General features: G+C 42.2%; 1 protein-coding gene across 1 annotated transcript; it reads left to right on the top strand.

The window, feature by feature from the left end:
- The first annotated feature begins 308 nt into the window (after positions 1-308).
- Positions 309-15,345, top strand: igsf5b (immunoglobulin superfamily, member 5b). Its single transcript, XM_021588128.2, has 9 exons — positions 309-593; positions 1,281-1,360; positions 2,681-2,992; positions 8,549-8,848; positions 9,289-9,426; positions 11,194-11,218; positions 12,421-12,509; positions 12,829-12,899; positions 14,178-15,345. The coding sequence occupies exons 2-9, from the start codon at positions 1,315-1,317 to the stop codon at positions 14,289-14,291; spliced, it is 1,095 nt and encodes a 364-aa protein (XP_021443803.1). The 5' UTR covers positions 309-593; positions 1,281-1,314; the 3' UTR covers positions 14,292-15,345.
- The last annotated feature ends 4,059 nt before the right edge of the window (positions 15,346-19,404 follow it).

Below are 19,404 nucleotides of genomic sequence, written 5' to 3'. Positions count from 1 at the left end.
GGAGGAGGGTATTGCACCGTGAAAAGAATTCAGTGGAAAAGAAAACCAAGAACACATTTATGTCCACATATGCATAAAGTATTACAAGGGTGAGTTTTGTGAATTTGTCCTAGAAATGCGATATTTGGTGCTCTCTTTTGAAGACATACCTTGCAAATCAAAATCGTCAGAGGTCTCAGAGTCCTTACCGTATGTGCTCTCCCTTGGAACACAGCATACTTTTGGTCGGTTGGCATTACAGTGATCAATGTTCTCCCTCTAAATTCACGTACAGGTCATGATGTCTGTCCAGACCCATTCTCCTAAAGAGGGAGGGGAGCTGCCATGAAGCCTCTGTAGACTGGGGGAATTTCAATGGCATTGTTCTCACTGGGACTGTGGGAGTGAGTCATGATGTATGTTTGCCACCATTTGTTCGAGGCAGGGAGCAAAGTTCCCATTCGTCTGTGGTAATGTTTAACAGGCTGGTTTTGGGTGATATGGTAGCTACAGTACACAACCGTCACACAAGAGGAAATATCAGAAGCATCATCAATAGTGTTCCTCCTCTCACAGCCTGTGGTGCAGTACCTGTCAGAAATCCTCACACTGAGGTAAGTGAGATAGATACTGTAAAAAATCTGTATTTTGTTCAACAATAAATTCACCCAGTCAACATATTTCTGTGGGATATAGCAGCTCTGTGGTATCTAGCATATACAATAGGAGGACAAACATTGCATATTACCATAAAGATATAATATAAGGGATGATTTATTGGATATCTACGATTATTACAAGATATAGGGTTGAGAAGTTGCATCGAGATTACACAATACAAATTTTATAGTGCATATCGGTCTGTATCTCTTCAGTATATTTTTGGGGACTTACTCTATTTTACTGAGATTGTATCTTCTCAAACTATACCTTAAGGATTAGAGAACAATTAGAGAACAAACTTTAGGGATGTGTTTTTCTTATTTGAGATAAGTCAATTTCATTTATATGAGAAGAACGTTCTCTGAAGCGGAAAAACAGCTTGAATCACCTTGATTTATTTTTGGTACATTTAATCAGAGGTAGTAGATGTTTAAATTTGAATGACAATATCATTACACAAAATAAATTATGTTTTTCCTGCCAATTTAGAAAAGAAAGCAATCCAGATTCCTGCCTTTGACTGCCAACATGGTGTGCATGATTGTATCTGTAACACACTGCCACATCCATTCTGTAATGAACACATGTTCATTAATGTATTTTTTTTATCTCACTCTGTTGTCTCTGTGTCATTTCAGCTTGGAACAATGGCTTGACTGTTCTCTGGAAAGTATGGACAACCTCATCTCCTTGATACTGCTGGCCTGTGTGGCTCAGGGTGAGACTGTCATACCAACAAGGGCTACACTTGGGTTAGATTCCTATATCAGAAGTCACTCATTTGCCTGTGTACCCCCCCCCCCCCCCCCCCACCACCACCACCACCACAATGTGGTTGATCATTGAACCCCTTGATATTAAACCCACAGGCACACTAATTAACTTCCTAATGATATATGTGCTCTGCATAATTAATTTCCTCAAATTGGTGGTGTTTCTTGTTAGTTGGAGGATATAGTGGTCAGGGACAAGAGTGTCACTGAATCCCATCTCAAATTAGAGCATGAAAATGTTCATTCCTTCATTCATTCTCCCATAAAAGTATGAGCTATATAAGCTGCCCTAGATATTTCTCAGACCTAATTTCCCAAATGGATACATCATTTATGACTCCACACAGGCCATATCAGCTAACACAGTTAGCACTGCACAAACAATTTATACGTCACCCAGATTACTTGGAAATTAGCGTATTATTTCATATTCCAAAGTTGCACCAGACCCATTAATATTTTCCCCTTTACACCTCCCTTTATCAATGGAATTAAGTTGTGATGCACCACTGAAATTCAATTGGGGGATGACTTTTCTAAAGAAGGAGAGTAATGTAAATGTCTCACAGCAGAGCTTTTCTCCTCACAGACTATACAGTCTATCTATTCTTTACCAGGTACACGGTCTTGTTGGTTATTAAATCTAACATGGCACTTCAGCTGTTAATGTGTTTGTTTACCCATCCCAGCGCAGTGCTACATAAAGAGCGCCCACCCGCTCGCTGCCTGCTGCCTGCTGCTGCTATGGGCCCTAATTTACATTGTCCTTTTGGTCTGTACTCTACTCTGTAAATCCTGGTTGCCCGAGCCAAATCCTGCTTGCCATCTGGACAGGTCGGCACAGATTTAGAGTTGCTCTCCTCATTTGGACCCACTGGTTTACATGGTTGTCTAGTCACAAGCATGTGACTAATGTTTTACCTCTGTCTGCATTCAAAAGATGTATATGCAAATTTGGGGTAAGAAAGATTGAGATAAGCTTGAGTAGGTCACATTTCAAAACTATTTTTGAGTCAGTTTTATGTAATGCTTTTTCGAGGATGAATCTTAGTCAGATCGTGCTTGTTTCTAACAGCCTCACAATCAACCAAGACAGTCACACCTCATATACCATATCAGAGAGTGATTCAGTGGGATTCAAACACTGAAATGTGTCATTGGTTTCTATTATAACTCAATCATGATTTTATCACAACACCCCAATGTCACCCACATTCCCCGACCACCATGCTTCTGACGCCCATGTCTCTGTCTGTCCCTGTTAGTGTTGAATTCCCAGATGCAGCTGAATCCCAGAACCATCACTTTGCTGCGAGGTGACACGGCCCGACTGATCTGCAGCACAGCTGAGCCCTGGGAGGTGATGGTGTGGATCCTCAACGGTGGCTCTGTGTTGACCATCTCAGCCCAGTACGGTATTCTCTCAAACAACCCCAATGTGAACGCCATTAACTGCTCCACCAATCAGCTCTCCAGCTGGGAATTTACACTGAATAGAGTCCAGCGCAGCAACCAGGGGCAGGTGACCTGTGACCTCCAAAACATCCAGAGGCAAACTGCCGATCTGTTTGTTCAAGGTTTGTGTGCTTTTCTCATTCGGCTGTCCTTGAGGTGGCTGCCTACTGGCTGGCTGACAGTATTTAGTATGGCAGAGAAACAAAGGAGCCACAGCTACTGTACTGCAAAGGTTTTTCAAGAGAGTATTTCAAAAGGCAGCTGTGAAGTGAGATTTTAGTTTCTTATGGATTCTCTCTCTCCTTGTCTCTCACACATGTACGCACACTCACGTGTACACGTGTATACACACACACAAAGAAAACAAAACAGTGGCAACACTATTCAGGGGCATCTCAGTGCAAGAGGCGTCACTACTTTACCTGGTTAGAATCCAGGCTGAATCACATCCGGCCATGATTGGGAGTCCCAAAGGGCGGCGCACAATTGGCCCAGCGTTGTCTGGGTTTGGCCGGGGTAGGCCATCATTGTAAATACGATTTTTTTCTTAACTAACTTGCCTAGTTAAATAAAGGTTAAATAAAAAATGAAAGAAGACATGAAGGAAGGATTTAACCTTGACTAGGAGAGGAAAAGCAGAATAAACAAAAAGTTGAACCTTATCCTTGATGATGCCACCCACACACTCCTAGAGACAAAAACTCAATGTATTCCTAAGTCATATTGGCTTGTTCTTTTAATTGAAAGGTTTTGTTTGAACTTGTTTGGGGTTTCATGCGCGAGGTAGATTTTCTCTAGTTTTTCTCACAGCTGCTGATTTGGTTGTTGGACATCGATCCAGGTGTATATCAATGGAGGGAATTCATTTGGGGCCTGTCTCAAAGGAAGACTGCTGCATTAGCTGTTTTGATGGGCTGTATGACATTGTTGGAGTGTGTGGGATGGAAATCGATTGGGCTAGTTATAAATACAGGGTGGAGGGCACTCTCCTGAGCGCCAGTTATAAGACGCATCACTGCAGTACCTGGTTCGAATCCAGGCTGCATCACATCTGGCTGTGATTGGGAGTCCCATAGGGTGGTTCACAATTTGGACACTGTTGTCCGGTTTGGCCAGGGTAGGTTGTCATTGTAAATAAGAATTTGTTATTAAGTGACATACCTAGTTAAATAAAGGTTAAATAATTAAAATGATATACCAGCCAGGATTTAGTCTGTCATCCCTCACCTGATACGCCCTCCTTCTATCCTTGTATTCCTCTATTGCTCTATCCTTCTTTTGCTGTTTCCCTCTACACCTGTTTCCCTTTTCCCCTCTATCTCTCTTTCCATATGTTTCCCTCACCCTGTTTCCCTTTTCCCCCTCTATCTCTCTTTCCATATGTTTCCCTCTACCCCTGTTTCCCTTTTCCCCCTCTATCTCTCTTTCCATATGTTTCCCTCACCCTGTTTCCCTTTTCCCCCTCTATCTCTCTTTCCATATGTTTCTCCATCGCTGTTTCCCTTTTCCCCCTCTATCTCTCTTTCCATATGTTTCTCTATCACTGTTTCCCTTTTCCCCTCTATCTCTCTTTCCATATGTTTCTCCATCGCTGTTTCCCTTTCCCCCCTCTATCTATCTGTCCATATGTTTCCCTCACCCTGTTTCCCTTTTCCCCCTCTCTCTCTTTCCATATGTTTCTCCATTGCTGTTTCCCTTTTCCCCCTCTATCTCTCTTTCCATATGTTTCTCCATCACTGTTTCCCTTTTCCCCCTCTCTCTCTTTCCATATGTTTCTCCATCGCTGTTTCCCTTTTCCCCCTCTATCTCTCTTTCCATATGTTTCTCCATCGCTGTTTCCCTTTTCCCCCTCTATCTCTCTTTCCATATGTTTCTCCATCACTGTTTCCCTTTTCCCCCTCTATCTCTCTTTCCATATGTTTCCCTCACCCTGTTTCCCTTTTCCCCCTCTATCTCTCTTTCCATATGTTTCTCCATCGCTGTTTCCCTTTTCCCCTCTATCTCTCTTTCCATATGTTTCTCTATCACTGTTTCCCTTTTCCCCCTCTATCTCACTTTGCATATGTTTCTCTATCCCTGTTTCCCTTTTCCCCCTCTATCTCTCTTTCCATATGTTTCTCCATCGCTGTTTCCCTTTTCCCCCTCTATCTCTCTTTCCATATGTTTCCCTCATCCTGTTTCCCTTTTCCCCCTCTATCTCTCTTTCCATATGTTTCCCTCACCCTGTTTCCCTTTTCCCCCTCTATCTCTCTTTCCATATGTTTCTCCATCACTGTTTCTCGACTTGTTAATGCCGATTAAGGCACCTCTCTGATTCAGAGGTTGGGTTGGGTTGGGCTAAATGCGGATGACACATTTCGATTGAAAGTATTCAGTTGTACAACTGACCAGGTATCCCCTTTCCTTTTCCCCCTCTCTCCCTGTTTCCCTCTATCTCTCGTTTCCTATTTCCCTCTTTCTCACTTTCCCCTTTCCCCTCCATCTCTCTTTTCCTGTTTCCTCTATCTCTCTCTCTTTGTCCCCTCTTCCTTTATCCCTGTATCCATTATTTTGTTCCACTAGGAGGATTTAAACCACTGTTATCTTCTAAGTTATAAGGGTGGTGTTTCACATAATGGATTTCCTTGACAGGCATGGTTTTCAAAGTATCACTGTCTGTGCTTTGAACTATTGGTTATCTTGTTCAGATATATTATGTTGATGTATTTGGAGCAAGTTCATGAATGACTGAAAATACTCTTCTTGAACTTTTATTTGGATCTGGAGGACATTACTGTTTTCCTTTTCGTTATTCCATTTCTGATCGTTGATGCAGTGCTTTGCGCCACTGTAACCACAGTGCATTTCTCTGATTTCACTACGTTTGACAGCATGCAGATAGACTGTTCCACAAGGGCGAAAGTGTGGAGAGATTGAGTAACACAAATATTGAATAGTGTTCAAAAGTCAGGGCAGGATAAGAATCGGAGCTCCTCCTCAGATTTAGCTGAAATTGTTATTTCTCCAAGCCAAAAGTATTCCAGTGAATCATCTCCGAGGGTTTTCTGGGGATGCCCTGCATGGAAAAGAATTACCACAGAGAATACTCAGCCAGAAATGAAGAAACATAAAGATTGATTACAACCCATACACTGGGCCAGGATTCACCAGAACTGATAAGCTGGTATGGACAGTAGCAATGCTAGGAGGTGTTGCTGATATCTCCTCTACATTTTTCACAAGTCCTATAATCTTATTATAAACTCCACTCATATTGGAAAGTTGGACCAAAGACAAATGGGTTGGTAACAAGAAAAGCTGTGAAATTAATAATTAATTTTGCGATGAAAACATAAATATTGTATTAATGATGTTTACTCTGCAACATTTTAGCATAAAAATGAATGAGATGGTTATGATGATGATATGTAAACATTTTTTTTTTTTTAAGATGATGATGATGACATTACACAATACAAGATATTCAGATATTCCCCTTTCTGCTCTCATTATTCAGCTAATTTTGCCCTGCTGCAAACTGAGAGCTCAGCTAAAAGCCTGAACAAAGTCATCCATGCAAAAAGGAGGGAACAAAGCAATGACCCATTGCCTTCAATATATTACAGGATTCCTCCTTTATTGCCAATTCTACACATTATAACTGACATACACTGAGTATACCAAACATTAGGAACACTTTCCTAATATTGAGTTGGACACCCCCTTTTGCCATCAGAACAGCTTCAATTCATTGGGTCATGGACTCTACAAGGTATCAAAAGCATTCCACAGGGATGCTGGCCCATGTTGACTCCAATGCTTCCCACAGTTATGTCAAGTTGGCTGGATGTCCTTTGGGTGGTGGACCATTCTTGATACACATGGGAAACTGTTGAGTGTGAAAAAATCCAACAGTGTTGCAGTTCTTGACACAAACCGGTGTGCCTGGCACCTACTACCATGCCCCGTTCAAAGGCACTTAAATATTTTGTCTTGCCCAGGCACCTTCTAAATGGCACACACGATTTTAAGTGGATTTAACAAGTGACATCAAGAAGGATCATAGCTTTCACCTGGATTCACCTGGTCAGTCTATGTCATAGAAGGAGCAGGTGGTCTTAATGTTTTATATACTCAGTGTATGTAACCACTACCCATTAACAATAGTGCATGGTGGATCAAGTCCTCCAGTGTGGATGCAGAAGATCTCACAGCCTTTGAATTAATTGTGCATCTAGGTGTTTTCCAGTTACCAGTCAGCAACTCTTCTGGTGATTTGTGGCCTGTTGGTCCAAATATACCATCGGAGGAGAGCCACAAATCTACACTGGAGACGGGCCCTTTGCTCTCCTCAGCCCTCCGTTCTAATTGTCCAATATGAATGTGATGTAAATACGCCCACACAGAACGTATACACACGTACTGCTTGCAGACACACAAACAAACAGACATATATGAATATACACACACACACACACACACACACACACACACACACACACACACGCACACACACACACGCACACGCACACACACACACACACACACACACACACACACACACACACACACACACACACACACACACACGCAGACACACACATGCAGACACACACATTTTCTCTTCAACAAATCAATATGTCTGTATGTGGTTGATATAATATGAACAGAATGTGCTGTAAGGGCTAGAGCCGAGGATGAGGCCACTGGTGTAAATCAGAGTATGCCTTTGGTGATTGGATGTTCATCAGAATAAATTCATACACAGACACACATGCAAATACATACAAACACATGCATAACCACTAGTGCTGTTGGAACATACAATACTGCTAATCTGAGCAGAAAGTGCCCATACTTCTTCCAGATTAAATGCTGTCCCTCAGAGTTACAATTTCCCTGCCGAGGGCCCTATTGAAAAAACACAGCATCTTCTCAGGAAACAGTCACCAAGCCTGTCTAAGATGGCTAGGCTTACTGTGATTAACAAACCTTATGAAACCTTATTTCAGAGATCACTTAGATTGGAATGATGGGGAGGAGCCTCATGTTGTGAGAGACTGACTATCTCTCCTCAAATGTATCAATCTTCCATCCATAATTAGTTGCAGTAGTTTATTAGTCCATGGAAGTGAGATGCTGCTTTCTTCTTCTGATCCCCATTACTTTATTGCACTGCTGAGATTCCTTTTACAGCCTTTTCAATAGGGGAGTCGGTGTAATCAAAGTTACACATCAACTTACAGTACATGACACCAAATCAAATATGAAAGTGCAGCCTATGACGAATGGGGGAGCCGTCATTGTGCACAGAACATTGAAAGCTTTGATCCTGAATGTAATTTGGTTAGACAAAGCGACAAAGCGTCAGTAATTATCTGTCTATCTATAGCAATTCTCTGCTGCGCCGTCTGCCTTTCACTCTGCCAGACAATAGACTTCACAGACGATATTGCCCAGTCTAAGTGGCTTATTTGGTTGCCAGTGTCTGAGAGGGGAAAGAGGCATTCTCCCATCAGCCAATTGAGACCTCGAGGCACACGATTAATCATTTAGGAAGAGTAAGAAGCCTCTATAAGTGAGCAGGTAAATTGCGATCGGAGAATCCCTATCAGTCTCACAATGGACTAGAATGACCTGGTAAACTGTAAAAAAAAAATACATACAGTATCCCAAAACATTTAAAATGTTCTTTCCAGAGAGGGGTAATGTGGCCATCACAGGGGGGAACGTGACTGTGCTGAAGGGGGAAGAGATCCTGTTCCAGTGCCTGGCTGTAGGATGGTACCCAGTGCCTAGTCTGACTTGGCTTGTGAATGGCAGAGAGGTGGACCAGAGTCAGTACAACATCAGCACGGAAGGGCCTGTTGATGTGGATGGGCTCTACAACCTGACCAGTAACCTCAGCGTCCAGGCAGCAGAGAGCTCTCATGTGGAGTGCCTAGCCTCTGTCTCTGCCCTCCCCACGCCCCAGGCCAGCGGTGTACGCCTGACTGTGGGTGAGAAACATAAACACTCTCTCTCACTCTTTCTCTCTACTCTGAGCTGGGGTTTGTCTATGTCCACATATTCATCAGTGAAAGCAGATGGTGGGGAATTGTTATTGGTGATGAGAGAAATTACAAGAAAGACATTGCAGGATAGACACAAGGCTTTAATCACCATTGAAGTGTAGCAAAGTGTTCCCAATCTCTCTGAAGTCATCCTACATGAATAGAGTATTGGGAGCTGCAGGATTTGCTGCGTTCACTGAGTTTCCCCTCTGTGGTTTGGGTAGTCTTGAAATACATTCAATAGTGTAAACAAAAGACGGCACTCTCCGTGCCAGCAAACCCTGATAATAGTCTATTGATTAATTGATTAATTGATTAATTAATTGAAGAATGCAATTTTTCAGCTTCTTTGGGACTAAATCTCATAAATTACCTTATTTTTTTAGTTGCAGAGGTGGGTGTGGAGAATGTTTGTGACGACTGCGCTGTTCTAATGGCAGTAACAGCCTCCGTGTCCGCCGTGCTCCTGCTCCTGCTGCTAAGCATCTGCATTGTCCTCTGTTACATACGGAGGAGAAGAGCAAGTAAGCACCTTTCTTTTCTTTTTATACGGCTCAGTGAAAAATGTCCATCACCCCCCCCACCCCCCGCACAGGAACAATGATTAAAGTATAATGAAGGAATTAGGCTGTCACACGTAGTGATTCTGCAGTGTGCCCCACGCCTGCATCGGCAAGGTCATGGATTTTTGAACACATACAGAACTTCAACTGTCAGCGGAATGCTCCAGGTCTAAAGTGCTGGCTTTGGCCTAACCCCCCACCTGTCCGTAAAATACAGGAGCACTACCATGGAGAGATAGTTGTCCAGGAGAGACACACTGGACACAGCACCTCCTGGTGGTCACTCTATGGAAATGCAGTTATTCTGTCACTAAGTAACACAGGTAGACAGACTCATGAATATGGGTGATAATTACATTAGGCAGGAGTTAGCCAATCATATTTAGTTTATTTTTATATATATATTTATTTTAGTTTATATACCAAGACTGATTCATTATGACTCTAATAGGGGCCACAATCCACAAACATGTCTCTGAAATGACCCCCAAAAATCTTCAACTTCATACCCCTGGGATTAATGTCTTTCTGGGTTACCAGCAACCAGTGACTAGAATGTATTGTGAGTCTTTGGCGACTTTAGGGGTAGAGATGGTTGGTGAGGAGTTTCTGGAGAGCCATCTCGGAGGTGATCGTTGTTGTGGGCGACGAGGCGGCCGTCTTGCTGTTGTGTGAGATAACAGAACTTGCCCCTGAGTCATAAATTAGACTGCTCTAATCCCTGAAACTGATTTCAGACCAGTGCATATCAGGGCCGTTATTTGGCAGTTGTAGGATTATCTTAATAAGGCAGGTGTGCCCTCTTAAGTACATTTACAGTATTCACCAATAGCTGGTATCTTTTCACTGTCCTTGATTTGGTCCAGTTCCTTTCCCGCTGCTTTCCTTATTGTAATTCCCAGGCAGCAAAGCGTCAAATCAACATAATCAGTATTTTTCCCATTTAAGAAAATGGCATGGCTCCAAGTCAGTCTTGCTCCCTGAACTAATCCAACACACTGAAGAGTAATGTATGCATTGTAATTATTCAGACAGAATGTGGATGAAATATATTCACCTTAATAACTTTGAACAGTGTGGGTTTAAAACAATAAAGGACGAGGCAATTTCTCCTCTTGTAAAAGAGTCTGGTTTATCCTTTTCCTGGGCCGGCACCATCTGTACCGCCATTGTTATAGAATTGTTTTCTCTCTGGCCAGGACCTTGGGCTAAGAAAGGTAATGATGCTGTGTGATAATATTCATTAACAATCAGCTCAGGCTTTCACTCTAACATTTCTTAAGTGACCTCAGGCTACAGTGAGTGTGTGCTGGCCCAAAACGAGTGAAAGCTGCATTTACAGCTGTCATACACTCTTATACACTCATTCACCCTATAGAAGAACCATTTTAGGAACCCTTTTTGGTTGCAGGTAGAACCCTTTCTTCATGGAACCCAAAAGGGTTCTACCTGAAAGCAAAATGGGTTATTATCTGGAACCAAAAAGGGTTCTCCTACTGGTACAGCTGAAGAACCCTTCTGGAACCTTTTTTTTCTAAGAATGTATTTTGGCGCTTCAGACACTGAGCAAACTAAATGATGTTGTGGTCTTTGCAACCACAAGCAAGGTCAGGATTACTGTATAGGTCTAGATTGAGCATTGAGACAGTTAAAATCCTGTATGATAGCCATAATGTAAGATCACATAAGATCATGACATGTATTTTTCTGTATTTGGTTGTCTTTCAGAATCAAGCCTACCGGAGGAAATAAGGTGAGAGTTTGATGCTCTTTGTGCCATTATTTCTAACCTCTCAACCTGCTTGTTGATGTGGGATTATACAGTGTTTGAAACGGTACAGATATTTATTTTTATTGGCGAGAGCTGACGAATGAAGATCCAGGATCAAATGTGGTTTCGAGGACGTGACTAACCATCCATAAAACGATTTATGGAAAACATTTGTGAGAGGGAACTAATACAGTCTCATCCTATTGATACAAAATTCCATTAGTCCTTTACACAAGTTACTGCTGGGACTCAGCATAAATCAGTAAATAAGTCTACCCAAAGGCATGTATTTATATGGCTCCGAGTCTACCTTGTGTCTGAGAAGAGACTGGGATTTTATAGTTAATTAAATAAAGAATTGAGAATCATTTGGAACATTAGATGGTTATGAGATTATAACATGGACATTAAGACTGGAACTATAGTTTACTCCACAATATCCACATGGTAGTCAAGGAAACAGAAAACAATACATACACAATAACACATCCAAGTTGATCTCACAAGTGGAATTCATGACAATGTGTACATTCAGGAGACTCAAATTAATTTGCATAGGTATGGAATGTGCGACGTCCTGGCCTGTGGAATTGAAAGCAGATGTGTACTGTTGGTGGAGCTGCCTGACACTTGTCCTGGGCAGGCAGGTAATCAGTCTCTGATGGGGGACTTGAAGTCCAGGCACAGTTTCTCTCTTCTCTCATGAAGTGAGGGCATATGCCGTGCCAAGGAGGATTCTGCAAGCATGCTTCTGTATTCGCTCAAGTTTGATTTGATTTGATTTGGTCAGCGAGGGCTTGAGTCAAGGAGCTGTGCCAAACTGGTGCGGTATACTCTAGGGAGGGTCAAACATAGCTAGTAGATTTGTCAGCAGTTTTAATGTCCCTAATGATACCATTTTACTATTGAAGCAGTGAACACGCTGACAGAAGAGTTGTTAAGTCTAAATAAATTGAATAATTATAATGGCTTTATTTTTTCATAGGTATCAGCAGATTACAATGGGGAAATAAACACTATAGCCTGTACACTGCAGTCACAAGAGAAGACAATTTATAGTACCAACATAAAGCTCACAAAACTGTTGCTTCTTTCAAGGTTACACCATTTTCCTGCTGTAGGAGACTGAGATCTGTAGGAATAGGTCATATTTTCCATTGGGCTTTTCCTCTTGGTTTCCACAGGATAGACGAATCAAAGAGCGGAAGAAGCTCCGTTGCCGAGGAGACCGGGGGGGAGGTCAACCTGGGATACACCACAGAGGGCCACTCAGGTGAGAGTCAGGGTGACAAATATCCCTGTTCCTCATTAGGACACATTATCTTCAACATCTAATGAGATCAGTGAGGTAGGTAGGCATAGAAAATCAGAATGGATAGGCTATTCTATTTTATCTGTGATTTTTAGAATTTGTTAAAAGTATTATAGGCTACTAACAGCATTAGAGGCTATAATTGACTATGATGTAATAATAACGCCATGTTCTATGTTGGAGCCGTTGTACTATACTTCTTCCCCTGAGCATAGTGTGGTACAGTGAAATGGTCAGAGGGGATGTCAGGTCAGGTAAATGCCTGTTTCTCACTCGACAGACGCTGGCCGCAGTGACCTCATCGTCACTGGGGAAACCCACAGCCAGATGAACTCCATCAGCGCTCACAAGGTAAGGAGAGGGAGAGAGGGCCACTTACTGCAGCTGAATAATGCAGAGTCAGTCTCCATACTGCAGCCGGAGTCCCTGACACCTCCCAGGCTCTCACATTGACGGGGACTGCAGGGACTGCCCAGATCGTCCTCCCCTGGTCGTAGGACAGTTAACTTTTTCTAATGACTGCCTTGCCTGGTTCACCAACTACTTTGCAGACAGAGTTCAGTGTGTCAAATTGGAGGGAATGTTGTCCAGTCCTCTGGCAGTCTCTATGGGGGTGCCACAGGGTTCAATTCTCGGGCCGACTCTTTTCTCTGTATATATCAATGATGTTGCTCTTGCTGCGGGTGATTCCCTGATCCACCTCTACGCAGACGACACCATTCTGTATACTTCCGGCCCTTCATTGGACACTGTGCTATCTAACCTCCAAACGAGCTTCAACGCCATACAACACTCCTTCCGTGGCCTCCAACTGGTCTTAAACGCTAGTAAAACCAAATGCATGCTTTTCAACCGTTCGCTGCCTGCACCCACACGCCCGACTAGCATCACCACCCTGGATGGTTCCGACCTAGAATATGTGGGCATAAGTACCTAGGTGTCTAGCTAGACTGTAAACTCTCCTTCCAGACTCATATCAAACATCTCCAATCTAAAATCAAATCTAGAGTCGGTTTTCTATTCCGCAACAAAGCCTCCTTCACTCATTTATTTGCCTACCTCCTCATGCCTTTTGCACACAATGTATATAGACTATATTGACTTGTTAATTTGTTGTTAATTGTTTACTCCATGTGTAACTCTGTGTTGTCTGTTCACACTGCTATGCTTTATGTTGGCCAGGTCGCAGTTGTAAATGAGAACTTGTTCTCAACTAGCCTACCTGGTTAAATAAAGATGAAATCAAATCAAATAAAATAGAGTGCACTAGTTTTGACAAGGGCCCATGATTTACTCATAATACACCCACTGTACTGTATATGTTAACAGGCTAACTAACTGACTGTTCAAAATGTAGATTAAAGTTAGTCAATAATATATTGGATATTAGTTCATCAGTGTTGATGAGCCAATGGAGCTTCTTAGATGGTTTTCTAAAGACAGTTAAGAAATAACACCAGTAACTGATTGGAATATTGATCAAAGGAATGTTCAGAGTTGTTGCATGATCAGTAATGGTGATGGGAGAACGATATGGCAACCACACTCTCCTTGCCTTGTCCTTCAAGTAGCTTTGCGCAAGGTCAAAAGTTCAACTGTCACAAAATATTCCCATTTTCTATATTCCAGATCCCAGATGTTGTCTCTTCCAGTAACTTCTCGCCAACCACCAGAGAGAGTACTGCCCCAACTGACCACTGTGGAGATGGCTCCAAGACAGTCAGAAGAATGACTACGGTGTGATCGTTGTATGGTGTCCAAACAAGATATGCTGGATTTTTACTGTTACATTAGTGTAACATTGCCAATTATGCTACACAACATGCTTTTCATTAAATGTATCACACTTTATTGTACATACAGTAGGTATATTCACTTGATGTAAACTTTTTTTTAAATGTTTGTATTGTCACTGCATATTGTTTGTGGGGTTTTGTGTTCACACAGTTTTTGGGATCACACAGACCAAGACATCTGATGACTGACTCTCTCATACATTTTTGTTCTCACTCACATATTCTTCCCATGTTTTAGGAGGAGTTGTTCTCTCTTTCTGACTGAAAACAACAGATTCATCTTATAAGGTGCACACTGTGATTTATGATTTGACTGTGTAAGGTTCTTAGTTTGCTGTATAATAGTTATAGTCAGATTGTGTAGGATGTATAGTGCTGTTTAAAATCAAGCTAGCTGCGCACAGCGCTGTTGTCCTCATTTGGGTATCAAATCAACTGTGGTATATTAGTGATGTGGATTAAGAAACACAATAGCCTGGACCCCACCGACTCATGGGTTCATCGTTGATATCTGTTGTGTAAGCCTATGTTAATCCTCCTGTCAACAGTTACATGGCCAACTCACCATCATCACAATGCTCAGCTAGGTTTCACATTTTCATAGGTGACAGGGTTCGGAAAAGATAAAGCATGGGACAATTTTCGGTGATATAGTGGCATGGTTTCAAGACCTCCTTGTAAGTAGATGTTAACCCGGCAGTTACATGGGTCTGTATTGACCAATCATCACAATGGTCAATGATAAGGCCTGGGAAGTGAGTGACAGCAGGTGTTCTAGTGGCATTTTCCTCCAGTTGAGGTGTTATAGGATAGGGATACCTTCCTGTGTTCATTGATGAATGATGCCGACATTAATAATGTATGCTATCCCTTCCTGTGAAAATGGATACAAGTGACTTTCAACAAAACGGAAGACAAAAATGGCTTTTTATTACGTGAGATATGTAAACTTTCTCTTCAAAAGCTGCCTATGATATAAAAATAAAGCATGTTCTATATTATATGAGAGTAAATGTATGTTACGCAATACGACCATGCTGGATGGAACTCAAGGGATTCAATAATGTATGTATTCAATACACACTACTGGCATTAATAGAAAGACCATTCACTGTCTCTATCTACCCCTGAATAGAGTTAAGCAACCAAGGAGCAACCAAACCCCAGTTAACTTGCAGAGCCACAGTGTTCGGTCAGTCATTGTCCCTCACAAAGGCGGAACCAGGGTGTCATAAAATGTTTAATCTGAAAGAGCCATTTTCACCAACAATAGCCAGTCCGAGAACCTTGTTCCCCCCTCTTCCCTTTTCTTCATATAATCATTTTGACAGCTAAACCGTAGTCCAATATGTGTCAGCACCTCTCCCCTCGCCTCCTTATATCTCTAACTCAATGAATTCCCTTTTCAGGGGAGGAAACGGCTACAACAGCCATGGAAAAGCTTGGAGTGGTATGCTGCTGCTGCTCCTGTGAGAGAGAGGCTCAGCAATGCATTGGAATGTGGATATTCTTGCAGAAGGGATGATATCACATTTGCATTTTATAATGGTAAAGGAGAATAGTCACGAGTGGCAGAGGTATATGAACCTGTCATAGCAATTCTATAGTCAGACTGGCGTTACTGTCACTTACAGAGCCGGCATGCATAAAAAATAATGACATGCCTATGACTTCTATCTCAGAGGTCGAGGCACTTGATTTGTTACATCTTTTAACAGCATGGGAGTGGAAAGTGGCAAGGAATGCAATCAGTGGCTTATGCTTTGTGAATAGAAAACACACAGACATCTCAATGTATTTATGCATTCTTATAGACCCATTTAGCACATTGATTTGATTTGTCAGTGTCTGTGACCTTGGTGGAGAAGAAGGGGCCAGAAACACCACAGAGCAAAATGTTTGGGCCCTGACCTTAATACCTCTTTATATGCAGATTATGTGGTTTTCTAGTCTAATTTGTCTATCTGTAAATGGTACAGTAATTGTATCTGTGCAGCCTGTAGTTTGAAGATTCCACTTGGTGTCAGAGAGTGAGTGAGAACTTTTAATAGAAAGTAAATGAAAGACATAACATCCTTATTGGGTGGTGTTTTGTTCACTGCAATTCTATTTCACCAGATGGGTGATAGTACAGATCTTCTCCTTAAAAATCCCATAATGCCTGTGCCTGAGAGGAAAGTGGCCTAGCCCTAACGTGATTGTCCCAGCCTTCTGTTTTTCCACACCAAACGCCTGCCGTGCCGTCAAAGCAGCGGCTATTAAATAAATTAAACATCCTCCAGTGGGTTCACAAAGAGGGGCATGATATGAGAGGCCTATTACATGACTCTGTTCTGTGTTTTGTTTTCCAGACTAATGTTACCCTCCCTGGAGCTCAAGTGAGCTCCAAGGTTTTCAGTTACCCTTCATCAACGGTGTATTCATATCGCTAGGATACCCCAAGGTGTGCCTTTCCAGCATCAACATCTTGGCAGCATCTCTGTCTCTCCCTCACTCATTCTCCATTGCTTCTCCTCCTTTCTTTCTTAGCTCTCCACCTGCTCAGGTTCTTGTGTGAGGCTGCAGTCACGTTGCACAGTCTCTCTCAGGTGCCGTCCTGTCTCTCAGCCTTTGGGGGCAGCTCTTACGTAATAAACACTCCTCTCTTCAAGGGGCTTTTCTAACATATGAATAAATAAATGGAGCCTCTGCTAAGGGTTCTCTGGTTCTCTATTGCATGCTTGTTTAAACAGTCTGCATACAGTAAGTATATTCTTAATCTTGAACTGCTTGTGCCGGAGAGAAACAGGGCTTGTACAGATATAGAAACACAGGTTATTCTATTGAGTAAACACAAGGCAAGGTGGCACCAGATTCATCTCTCCTCATTGACCCATGAATGTAGATACATGAGTGCAACTCCGTCACTCCAATATTAACATAATAATACGGCAGTAATAGGATGTGAAGCCTGAGAGCTCTTCACCATTTCTATAAATATTTATTCATGCATATTAGACCCCAGTGACATAAACTACTTTGCCTCTTCAGGAGGGGTCTTGATTTGATGTAATTGACTTGAATTAAATTGTCCCTCTTGGCATTGGTCAGGGCAAATAAAACTATTGTGCTTGGTTTGTGCCTCTCAGGGCCAATGCTGATGAATAACTTAGCATGGCCCCCCTCTCGTTATTGAAAGCCAATGCTCTCAAGTGCATCTTTCACTGGCCTGGGCATGAGTGAAAGGCTTCCAAAACCAGTCCTTTGCTACTGTATTATGTGTCTGGGTTATTAAAGGCAACTGGAGCAAAACATCCTTGACGTGACCCTGTTAACATAATTAAGGCTCTCTTAATTAGCTGATTAATGCAATTTAGAAATAGATGCCGCAGCCCTTTACCAGAGTGCGAGAGAGAGAGCTGCATGTGGCTGTCCTTTCTCTGTGAGAGATCTCTGAGAGAGGCAGACTGGTATATGTTTCTTCACTTTGCTCCAGACCCCAGTGGCTGATTGAAGATGCAATCCGGGATCTTAAGCACTTAGGAATTCGTACCATTTCATACGAATTTAAAAAATAATCATGGACCTATTTTGGCTTGTGAGCACTACTTTCAAAACTACTTGCTGAAATTATACAAAAGCTCTGGAGCATCACTTTAACTGGTTGTGGCAGAATTTGGAGCAGGGTCAAGGTATGGCCACCTTCTGATTCCTAGCTAAGCAGAACACTTCCACTTTTAAACCTCTGAGGCATCTCCAACCCTGCCCTGCCTTCCCTCTCCCTCCAGTATGTGTCTCTGACTCACTGTACTTTCAGTTAGATTCAATTTCATATCCTACCATTAACATTAGCCGTAGCCAAACACACATTTTTAGTTGCACAAGGGTTATCACCAGAATAAAAACAAGCCCTCTAGTGGGATACATCTTGGAAGAGCATGGAATGAACATCAAGGTCACCTTTTAGCCATTCTAGGAAGAACATTATTATACAGTATACATACATTATAGTGTTCTCTATACTCTAATGGTGCATTGCTAATCATAGCAATAGCATTGCATGACAACTCTTACATCTTAGCTTTGTTTTTCTCCTTTCCCTGTGTCAACAGACTGTAATCACATTAATGACTGAATGGTAGCTGGCAAGAAAGCGCTGTTGGACTTATGTGGTACAAGTTAAGCCTTGGGGACGATTCATGTCGTCATGTGCACTCAAATAATGATTTGCCGTTAAATATTTTCTGGTCCATTTCTTTAAGGATGAAAGCTTCTTTTTTTTTGTTGCAGCATGTGTTTATATTATCGCTGGCAATTCTCAGAGAATCATAAGTGAACTGGACAGAAGTCTTTTGTTTCTTGAGACAGGCCCTAATATCTTGGTTTGGGGAATTGTTTTGTAGTGTGTTGCTAAGGGCAACCTGCTGTTTCAAACAAGGGTGTAGAAACGATTATATCACCAGCCAACTAAGGATGGATATAATTTTTATATCAGTGTAGACTGCATCTGATTCAGATTATTCTGTCATTTTTGATGACTTCAATTGCACCCATTTTGGGCAAATAAGAACATATTTTATCTAACAGATGTTATCTTCTGATGTCCAGTCTATTGTATTTTTTACCCTGTACCTATTCCCTGTACCTATTCGAATATTACCACGGTTAGATTGGGTGCATGGGCACTTCAATGAAATCTCACTTCATCACCCAACCCATCCTTACATTGAGTTCACCCACAGTTGCTCCGATGAACTCTCTGCAGGTTCTGCGGACCCTTCTCCATATGTCCCGACCTGCACTCCTGTCACTGCTGTGCTCAGATGGCAGGGACTTTGGCAGAAAGGGAGCAGCAGTTCACGTCCCCTGACAGCTCTCGTCCTGATAAACTACACCCAGCAGTCACAGGGCAGCAGGCAAAAGACTAATGCAACACTAGAGCCCCTAATAGAAAGCCTCTTCATAAAAAATCTGCATTGGCTCATCGTTGCTCACTCTCACATCACAGAAGTAGCTTAGTAAAACAACTCCCAAACGGAGACCTACAGCATTAGATAGGATGTTAGACTTCATATGTGTGG

This window comes from Oncorhynchus mykiss, chromosome 27 (assembly GCF_013265735.2).
Source record: "Oncorhynchus mykiss isolate Arlee chromosome 27, USDA_OmykA_1.1, whole genome shotgun sequence".
NCBI lineage: Eukaryota > Metazoa > Chordata > Actinopteri > Salmoniformes > Salmonidae > Oncorhynchus > Oncorhynchus mykiss.
Note: the sequence above shows the minus strand (reverse complement) of the source record. Positions and strands in the feature narration are given on the sequence as shown.

Coding starts and splice junctions, on each gene's coding strand:
- igsf5b (XM_021588128.2), top strand. CDS start 1,315: ATGGACAACCTCATCTCCTTGATACTGCTGGCCTGTGTGGCTCAGG. Junction 12,510..12,828: donor CACCACAGAGGGCCACTCAG/GTGAGAGTCAGG, acceptor CTCACTCGACAG/ACGCTGGCCGCAGTGACCTC. Junction 12,900..14,177: donor ACTCCATCAGCGCTCACAAG/GTAAGGAGAGGG, acceptor TCTATATTCCAG/ATCCCAGATGTTGTCTCTTC.